The sequence below is a fragment of the Sciurus carolinensis genome, chromosome 3 (assembly GCF_902686445.1).
Source record: "Sciurus carolinensis chromosome 3, mSciCar1.2, whole genome shotgun sequence".
NCBI lineage: Eukaryota > Metazoa > Chordata > Mammalia > Rodentia > Sciuridae > Sciurus > Sciurus carolinensis.
The window spans coordinates 38,656,537-38,666,841 of NC_062215.1; the positions used below are offsets into that span (position 1 = coordinate 38,656,537).

The 10,305-nt window shown below is 56.7% G+C and overlaps 1 protein-coding gene across 1 annotated transcript in view; it reads right to left on the minus strand.

The window, feature by feature from the left end:
- Tmem132e (transmembrane protein 132E) overlaps positions 1-6,877 on the minus strand; it is a 52,141-nt gene extending 45,264 nt beyond the window's left edge. Inside the window, exon 1 of the mRNA XM_047545822.1 lies at positions 5,301-6,877. Coding sequence (XP_047401778.1) covers positions 5,301-5,367 — 67 coding nt within the window. The 5' untranslated portion in view covers positions 5,368-6,877. The remainder of the gene's footprint in view (positions 1-5,300) is intronic.
- Positions 6,878-10,305: the final 3,428 nt, after the last annotated feature.

Here is a 10,305-nt window from a genome sequence, read left to right on the forward strand (position 1 = left end):
CTTCAATTATCTTTTCTACCCCCATTTTTTTTTGCACTGAATTATTCATTCTTGCATTCATTCATTTGTGCAATAAGCACTGAATTATCTAGGTAATTGCTTCCATTTTCCACTCTGTCCTGCTGGGCTGTCTGCTAGCCAGCAGAGCCTGGGGTGCCGGGGTGTGAGGGGGGAGGCGGGTAGGAGGGAGGAGGAGCTGAAGGGGGCAAACGGGAGGGTGGAAAGGGGAAGGTCACTTCTGGACTCGCAGCCTGTGGGTGCTGGGGCGCTCGCAGGGCTGGCTTGTCCCCCTGTGACCATGCTGGCCTCATTTGTCGCAGGGCCCCCTCCCCTGGACTGTCCATTTGCCTCCAGAGACTGGTGTGCGGCTGACTGAGTGCTGGTGCTCCGAGACACAGGGCCTCATCCTGGGGACTGCTGGAAATGGCAGAGCCAGCTGAATGGCTGATAACAAGTCCTGCCTTTCTTTGCATTTAAAAAGACAGAGAAGGAAAACAGGAAAAGACATTTATTTTCTTAAAAATACACACGCACACAACCGGTTCATTAATTTCTTATTAAATTCCGTGTTGAGCACGGGCGAGGAAGGAGTAAGGAAGACCCTGGGGAAGGGGCGGGGAGGAGAATCATCTCGGCTTGTTAGCATCTGCTGCAGGGAGGCTAGGAAGATGAGGGTCATGAGGGGCTTCTCCATCACCAAGCAAGGGTGGGACCGGGCTTGGAGAGTTCATCCTCCCCTCTCTGGCAGAGGAGGAAAAGAGGTCTCCAGGGGGGAGTGGGATTCCTGGGGCTACGAAGCAAATGGATGACAGTCAGGGTTTGAACCCAGGTGTCCTGCATCCTGAGGTCTGTGGTTTCAAACTGCTTTGAATATCAAGAATAGGGGGCTGTCTGGTCTCTGCAATTGGACTTGGAGCTCCTGATAGGGAGCTGGGAAGGAGACTCCAACCCCTCTGTGTTTCTTTTTTAGTGCTTGGTCAGGTTTATTAAGAACGCTACTCATGATTGATTGCCTCGACTGCTTTCGACCAGAGGTTAGCTCAAGACTAGAAGCGCCGCTGTGGAAGAGGCTGAGGAGAGGGAGGATGACTGGGGTGTGGAGCCTGCTGTCAATCCATGAGCCTTGTTCAGGCTCTGGGCTAGTCCTGATTCCAGAACTAACTTGGGGGGTGACCTTGATCAGCCCCTGGCTTTGTGCATCTATTTCTTTAGCCACACAGTGGTTGGATGCGGTGGCTCTGTGGTGGCTCAGTGTTGTGGATGTCATTACATCATGTGTGGGGAACAAAGAGAGACCCTGCCCCAGGCAGTGGGCCAGACCCTGGTGGTGGGGTCAGCACCTCTCAAGGTCTTGTTTCTGCAGTAGCATTCCACTTGCCCCCAGCCTCAGGGGTCTGTGGGGGCCTGTCTGGCCCCCAGCAGTGGCCCTGGAGATGCCTTGAGTCCACAGGGGTAGTACCTCCCGCAGCCAAGCACCCAGCCCTCCTCAGAATAGATTCCAATAAAGCTCATTTTCTGCCACCAAGTTTATAACACATCCCCACCTACTGGCCTCAAACATTAACAAGGCTGTGTGGTGGCACAGGGTTCCATGTGGCCAGGAGCAACGGGGATGTGGGAGGAGGGAGGCAGCATATGCCTTGCTCCCAGCAGCAGGGCCGCCCCAGCCTGTGCCTGCCCTATCTTCCTGCATCTCTAGAGGGGCTCTCAGTTTGGGTCAGGAGAATAGAGTGGGTAGCGTGGACATAACCTGCAGGAGAAACTAGGCTGCTGGGCCAGACACCATATGCACTCAGGATCATGCACTCAGAGCAATGGGGGACACGGAATTCCTATCCGGAGGCCATGTCATAACATGACACCTGAGACGCATGATGCAAGGGTCTTGTATGTGCCACTCAAGGGGCATGGCATGGGCCTGCTCCTTCTTGCTCTCTTCCTAGTGTCTCTGCCTGTCTTCTCCTCTGTCCCTCTTTGGCCCCAGGGTCCAGAGCTCTCTCCCTCACCCCATCCATTTCTTCTGAGCACCTACTATGTGTGAAGCATTGAAGTGCGGGGAGAAGACATGGAAGACAGGACTCCTGTCCTCAAAGAAGGTGGGGACAGTCAGGAGGTAAACACTCCTGTGCACATGCTTCCTGTGTGTGTGCCCAGCCTGGACTCAGTCCCTGAAAGGCAGCAGGATATACAGAGGCAGCACCAAGACAGCTCCAGTACTTCTGTTGGGGCAGGAGGGCTGCTGGGGAGCAGTCAGTGGGAAATCTAGGGATACAACCTGGAGGAGGTGATAGCTGAACTGTGCTTTGAAGGGTAGGCAAGGATTTCTGGAGGAAGGGTGATCCGGATGGAGGGACCTGCAGTGCAAAGCAGAAAGGCAGGAGAGTGGAGCAGAGTGATGCCTCCTAAGGTACCTGGAGGATGGAGAGGGGAGTACCACAGACAGGGAGATGTCGACCGAGACAAGATCAAGATGGATGCGGGACACCAGGGCAAAGGGTGTACCCTTGACCTCACAGTCAGTGGGGAGCCAGTGAAGCTGACTGAGAAGGCAACTGATATGATCAGATCTCCAACAGATTTAGCCACCACTCGGTCCTCCCAAACTCATATTCAAACTAAAATGGTGGAGAGTCTCCCCAAAGGCACATATAAGAAAGTGGCCTTCAGAGATGATCTCTGGAAGAGGCCTTGACACTGGCCATGGTGTAGGGGCATCCAGATATCCCCACCACCAACCCTTTGAGCTGAGCTGGGCCCTGAAAGGGAGTGGGGGCCTCTGCCCAGCAGTCCTGGTAGAAAGAGAGGAGAGGAGGGATGGGCCAGAGACCACATGGCTCGTGGAAGGTGGGGACACTAGGGAGGCAGGCCAAGGTCACCCTGTCCAATGGCACCAGAGTCAGACAGAAACCTAGGCTACTTGCCTCCAGTCTGGCTGTGGTCAGAAACCTGTAGCACCAGTAGCCTGCTAGGCATTGAAACACTGCAACTGCCCCTTCACCCCACAGTATCGGGATAGCCCAGAAAACCCAACCATGAATTAGCTTGAAGTGAAATTAAGTTCATGTACCTTTCTTAACAGAGGAAATGGTTGGCAGAATGGGCATCAGTAGCCTTGGAGGAGGAAGGCCCAAGGGACCTTTTCTTTAGGGGGGAGAGGTTTCTTTTATTCGGGCCTTCCCATCTGGGGGATCCCCAAGTTTGAAGCATCTTCCCCTGAGGAAGAGGACACTAAGGATTGGGATGGGGAAGAGGCTCCGGGTCTCAGGAGAGGAGCTTGGAAAGGTAGCCGTAAGGTCAGGAGGTGGAAGCCTGCCCCACCTCAAGTTTTTTCTTCCTGCAGCCAGGTCCTGAGCCCCATGAGTGCTGGCACTGTGCTAGCAGTGGCTGTGAGGACTGACAGAAGAAAAAGTCACTGCTCCGCCCCACTGCTCCAGGACCACCTGCAGGGAGAAGTCCTGGGTTCCTAAGGAAAACAGGAGGCAGAGAGCAAACACTCCCAGGTGTTTGCAGGCAGGAGCCAAGGCCCACCTGGAATCCGAGCTTAGGAAGCAGCCAGGATGCTGGCAGGTGACAAAGGGGAAAAGAAATTTAGTGCTGAGTTTTAGGAAGGTGGACAGAGGAGACCTAAGGACGGTGTTTGAGCTGCCCTGAGGCCGTAACTGGATTTCGGGATGGAAGTCTGACAGCAAAATGCAAAGATGGGAAGAACCATGCCTAAACTCGGTCCTGAGCTTTCAGGGTTCCTCCTGCTGGGCACTCCAATTTCCATGCTCACCAGGGCCAGTCACCAGCAGCCCATGCAGCTCCAGTGGACGGAGGAGTCCACCTCTTCCCCTTCCCCACCTTCAGTCTTGCAAACCTGGCAGGCAGAGATTTCTGGTTCCTGGCTGCACTCCCAGCAGCCTCACCCACTTCCACGTACCCAAGGCTGGCCCTTGCCCTGCCCATTGCTCTCATAAAGAACTCAAGGCAAAACAGCCCTTGGAATCACTACCCTCAGGGAACAACCAATCCCCATCCATAGAGGGCGGTCAGCCGACACCCCTCCCCCTCATAGCCCCAGGACCCTTGGATTCAGAGATCATTCTTATTCTTTCAACCTTGTGAATGCACCCTGGTCAGGGTGAGCAAGGCCGCTGGATAGGGACCTTGGGCTCATTCATGGGGGGGCTTGGGCAGGCTCCTAGGGACTGGGTAGCTCTGGGCAAAAGCTGAGCACCGCACATGGAGGGTCCCTCACCAAAGTGGAGAAGCCACTTCCCCTTTGTCAAGTCCCTCTCCATCCTGTCCGAGGCTCGCCCTCATCATCCGCCCCGCCCTTGCTGGTTGGGGAAATGTGTCCCAGCTCTGTTAAATACACGTTGGGAAGGGGCAGAGGCCGCTTTTCTCCATTCTCCTCCCTTCAGTCCTCTTTCTCTCCCTTTGGTCAGCGCCCGTAGCCTCTTGGAGCGTCTCCAGCTTGCGGAAGGCCCGACGCAGCCACCTTCCGTCTGGTCTGGGTTACCACGCTGGGGGGCTGTTCAGAGATCCTCTGTCCCCACCCGTGTCCCCGCTGTCCCACTGCCAAAGCGCGCCAGTCCGGCCCCTCCCGCTCCCACCCCTCTCCCGCGGAGCCCCGGGCGAGCCTGGGGAGCAGACGCAACAGATTGCAGAAAGCGAGAGCGCGGAGCCCGCTCCTTCCGCGCGCCCTGCCGCCGGCCTGCTCCCGCTGCCCAGACCCCCACCTCCCGGCTTCGCTAAGCCGGCCATTTAGATGCAGCTCACAGGACCGCGGGCGGCCGGCTCCCCGGGCCCTGTCAGTCCACTTCCCTTCCTCAGGACCGCCGCAGGAAGCCAGACAGCGGGCCGCGCGGCCCCGCACCCGCCTGCGCGCCAGCGGCCGGAGAAGATGCGACCGCGCGATCCCAACAGCCCCCAGCCCGGCCCGCTGCAGGGGAAACCGCGGGTGGGGAGGCTGGAATGTGATCTAGCGGACCCTTCCAGATTACCGTAGACGGACACGCCCCCAGGTTCTCGGGTTTGGACCCTTCTTTCTAACCCGGAGAGGAATGGAACGAACCCTCCCCCAACCCCTTTTCCTGGGCCGGGCTCGGTCCCCTCCGCGGATCTCCAGCCTCAGCTCCCGCTAGAGGGCTTAGGGGCCGGCGATAACTCAAGCTGCAGCCCAAGATGCTAGGCTGGGAACGGCGGCAGAGTCCGGGGGGATGGGGATAGGGGCTCTCCTTTCTCCGGTCCTCCCTGTGCCCCCTCCAGTGGCGCCCGCCGCATCTTCACCCCCGAGTCTGCGCCGCGACACTTACCGTGGGCGAGCAGCGCCGAAAGGCAGAGCAGGGCGGCGCCGCCGCGGCCCGACATCCCTGGGGCCATGGTCGAGGCGGGGCCGAAGGGGTCCGAGGGGGCAACAGTCGACGATGACTTGGCCCCAGGATGGGCTTGGTCAAATCCAACTCAGTGTGACAGTGGCGTCCCGCTGTCTCTGTTTAAGCTTCGGGGGCCAGGAAGCGCAATTCGGGGACACTTTGCGGGGAGGGGGCGTCCCAGGCGCCACCGGCTACACCCTCGGAGATGGTGGGGGCGCAGCTCCGGGCGGGAGGAGCCTCCACCTCCCTCAGCTGGTGCCCCCTGCAGGATCTGTGAGGCGAGGGGGGAGCCGCACGTGCAGTCCCGGGGCCCGGTGGCAGCGGACGTCCCGGGGGCTGCCTAGAGACGAGCGCCGAATTCCCTGGCCCCGCGGCCCAGCTTGAATTTGAACTCGCACGAGGGTGCAGATTTCCAACAGAAGCCCCTTTTTCCTTGGTTTCGGTGGTAACCCCACATGGAGAGCGCAGCTTTCTTCCTCCAAGAGCCCTGCAGCAGCCCCAGTATAAAAATCCTAGGTCGGGTGCAAATGAATGATTTCTTTCGCAAAGAGAAAATCAAGGCAACTTTAATCCATCCAGAGAAGGAAAAGTTTCCGTGCAGTACTGAGACGGGCGACGTGGATCGCCACCACCCTAGGCGACGCCCAGACCGAATGCCCGAGGCGGGTGGCCAGATGTTTGTCCCCTCGCAGGGTTCGCTCCTGGACTCCAGTGCTCTCTCGCACGTCTCGACCAGGACCCGCGCTCATCACAAGCAGGCCCTGAGCCTCCTGGCCCGGCAGCGGCTCGGTGTCTGAGGCTAGGGTGGCGCGGCCGGGACCCGCTGCCCCATAGGAGATGAAATGGGGCTTAGAGAAACGAGGGAGCGGGAAAGCCAGCTAATGCGCCCTGATCCGAGCCCTTCCTACCCAGAGCATCGACTCCAGTCTCCAGACCACAAACGTTGTAGGATGGAGAGGGGCTCCACCAACCCACCGCAGCTCCCGGCCTCCCCTCGCGGGTCTCGCTGTATCAGCAGAGGCGCGCTACCCCGCCTCGCTCCTCGCCTTCCCTGGGGGGACCTGCACAAACCTTGAACTTTTCCGGGGTTCAGAGTCTCCGACGCCTCCGTCTCCCCGCCGCCCCCGCCCTGCCCCTGGACGCCCGCTCGCCCGCTGTCTCCGTGCAGCAGGGCATCGGTTCTCGCTCTCTTGGAGTCAGTTTGGGCGACAGGATCACCGCACCAGTCCCGGCTGCGGGTGGCGAGACATCGGCGCGGAGCCAGCGGCCAGGGCACACGGCACCTGCGCAGCCCCGGGCCGGGGAGGCGGCAGCTGGTGCCTATCAGGCCGAGCAGAGAGGTGCCAGCAGGGGGGCCGGCTCCCCATGGACGTGTGTAGGGGGAGTAGAAGAATCAAGGAGCAATAAGGAAGAGGAGGCAGGGGAACCACAGTTGCACGAAGCCGTCGCCACCGCCGCCACCGCCTCCTCGGCGCTCGCGCCGGCTGCTCCACCGTAAAACACTCGGGAGACACACTCGCGCTCGCCGCCCTCCTCCCGGGTCGGGGATTCAGCGCCCACCAGAGCAGTAGCGGGCGCAGAGCTTGGCGCGCTCGCTCCCCTCCCTCCCCTCCTCTCCCCTCCCCTCCCAGATTCCCCGTGGTCACGTGGCCCTGGAGCGCGCGGCCCACGGCTCGCGCGCCACGGAGGCTCCCCCGCCCTAGCTCTCCCTCGTCCGTCCACGTGTCCATTCCGCATTCCCAGCCTAGGGGCGCGCGCGGCTCTTTAATGAGACTCGGGCAAGAGCCGACCTAGCGATTCCGTTCTCCTCGGGTTTACGTTTCATTTTTCCTCCCTGACGCAGGCTAGCGCTGGGACCCGAGTGAGGTTGGCCGACTGCAGCGGTTGCGTTTCTCCACGGAACATGCCACCGCAGTCGCCGATGTCCCTTTTCAAAGGATGCAAGCTCCCCGCCGGGCGTCGGAGGTGTTCTACAGTCGTTCTGCCAGAGGCGCGGGTAGGGGGCACCCTACCCGCGCCACCAGGGTCTGTGTGGGGCTTTCCAGGGCACCGGTGGGAATCAGCCTGGCTGCCGCGCCCAGCTCTTTTTGAGTCGCGAGGAGCTCTTGGGCTCAGCTTCGTGCCAGGATGTGCCAGGGTCGCAGCTCCGGGTAGACCAGTCGGCTGGCAGTAGGGGGATGGGGCCGGAGAGGAGCGACTGTCAGCTTACAGGTTGTTTTGTAAACCTTTAAAGGGGTTTGGGGATTGGGCGAGGAACTGCCATTGCACATTCACCCAGGCATTTGCTGATGAGGGGGAGGGGTGGATGGCAGTTCATTCCCACCATCAGGACCCTTCCATTAGTTCACAACCAAGATCAGACCCGACAAGTCAACCGTCAACGGTCAATCAAGCATTGGATCAATAGCAATGATTTTGGCATCATTGGGCGTCATGCCCTAACCCCCAGAGGCCTGATCTCAATCCTGCTTTACTCTGGAGGAAAAGGGTCTTCAGTCCTATACTCCTCTTTTGGGGGGCAGGGTCTTGAAGATTACCCCTCCATACCTTTGCATTCAACTAGATGGAGAGTGTGGGGTAAGATATATCTGAATAATGCTGCATGGGGTGCTCAGTTCTGGATCCTATCACCCTCAACCCTCTTGACCCTGAGTTTCCTTTTCATCCAGGAAAGTGACATGTTGTTTTTGGAAAATAGGCTTTCTCTTCCCTGGCTGCTGTCTGTCCCTGCCTCAGCTTGCCTGCAGGAGCAGTTTCACCCCTCCCCCACTCCCACATCTGTCTGGAGCTGGAGATGCATTGTGAGAAGCGTTTGCTAGGCTCTTGGAGACCCTGGGAATGGAAGGTGCTGGAGTAGTCAAAGAAGATGATTCTCATTAGGAGGCCCCCAATGCCTGATGGCAATTAATGTCACCCAAGGGCTTATTAACCATCCCATTCAGAGGCAAGTCAGCATTCAGGCTGTGTGTGTGTGTGTGAAAAGGGGGAGAGAACCTCCTTCTGAGGCAGGAGAGGACTCCAAGAAGGGAGGAAGGAAGTGGGATCCTTCTACCCCTGCCTATCCACCTGACTGGAAAGGACATGGGATCTGAGTGTGGCCAGAGGGAAGAGACAAGACTGCTTCCCCCAGAGATATGGACCAAACTTCCCTTCTTCACAATTTGCAACTTGCACAGGAGCTGGAGGGCCAGTGATTCAGCCCACTCTGGAAACTGAGCACAGTGTTCTGGTCAAGGTATACAGGGACTCAGACACAGGCTTCTTCTCCCTGCCCCTAACTCAGTTTCCCCTTCTTCCTCCCTTTCACAACAGTACTGTGAATATCACCAACATTAAAAACATTATAGGCACAACAGTGAGCAAGAGAGAACTAGCCCTTGTCCCCATTCTACATTTAGAAGGGAACTTACTTTCTAAAGGGAAGGCAGACACTAAGCTTATAACTTAGTGGAATTTACATTCTAGAAGGAAGGCAGAGGCTAAGCTTATAATTGAATACAGTTGTGATACCTGGAGTTATGTGCTTTTGCTCATCTTATAGAGAAGACAGAGGTTCATATCAGGAATGGTGAGGGTGACCCCTGTGCTCTTTAGAGGACATGATTTCAGCCTGTTCTTTCTGTACTTCCTACATGGACAAACTGTTCATGGACTGTGTCTGATATCACCCTGTAATCATTCTCCAAATGCTGGATCTCTCTCCTCCTTGTCATGGAGAAGTAAAGAACTGCTGGTATCCACCTGGAAACTGGAATAACCAATGACCAACATCAGTGCCCTGTGAACTGTTCCTTTTGGCAGTGCACATTCCAGGACTCAGGGAGAAGGCAATTGGTATGAGGAGGATACAGTCAACTACTGCCACTCTTCCCATCTCACAGGTGCTTTACCTGTGGAGGGAGTCCTTTGTTCCCTCTGCCTTTCCTACCAGACCAAAAAGATGCCCTTGGCCTCACCTGTGAGTCCTAATCTTGGATTCCCAACCACCATGCCACTGGAGCCTGGAGAGGGGGCAGTTCAGTGGAAGCAGTTCCAGGTGGAGCCCAGGCTGGAGGGAGGAACCATGCCAAATAAGCACCTTCTTAACTTAAGGCACTATTATCTCCTTTCTGCTTTCCCTTCCTGGTTGGGGTGGAGAGTCTTTCTGGATAGAGGCATTGGCAGTGGTTAGGGGTTGTCTCAATTTCTGGCTTCTGGGATGCCTGGAACAGCCTTAGCCTCCTTCCAAGTAGGTGGACAGCTAGCAGAGTTCTGCCCCCAGACCCCATCAAGGGCCCATACTGAAACTGGAACCCACTTCCTCCCCTGCCCACCTTATCCCGCAGTGGATCTTCACAGCATGCCTTTTCGCACACCCCTGTCTTTCAGGATGCCTATTGACAGAAGGTAGAACAAACCAATGTGGGACATCACTAAGAGGATGCTCCTGGGAAGAGGATGCTCCTGGGACCACTGTGGAGTCCCGGTCTTTCTTCAGCTAGAGGAGGGCTCCAGATGTCCTGAGTCAGCCCTCTCATTTTACAGCTGCGAAAATAAAGGCCTATTAATTCAGTCACCTTATTAAATACTTTGAATTTTTATTGAACTCTAATTTTATGTATAAAGCATTGTGCTAGGCACTAGAATGCATAGGTTGAACAAGACAGCCAAGACCCAGATGGTACAAGTTCAAAAGCTTCAAAAATCCCATATTGAGAACCTAGTAATACTAACAGCAAACATTAATGAGGGCTTTTTATATGCCAGCCACTATGACAGGCACTTCGCATACATTATCTGGGTCCTCACTACAACCCTCTTAAATAGAAACTATAATTATTAGCATTTCCAGATAAGAAAACTGAGGCTCAGAGAAGGGAAGTTCCTTGCCTAGGGTCATGCAGTTAGAAAGTAGTAGCACTCCAACTCAAAACCAGAGGAATGTGGTTCCAGAGCTCAGTGATGT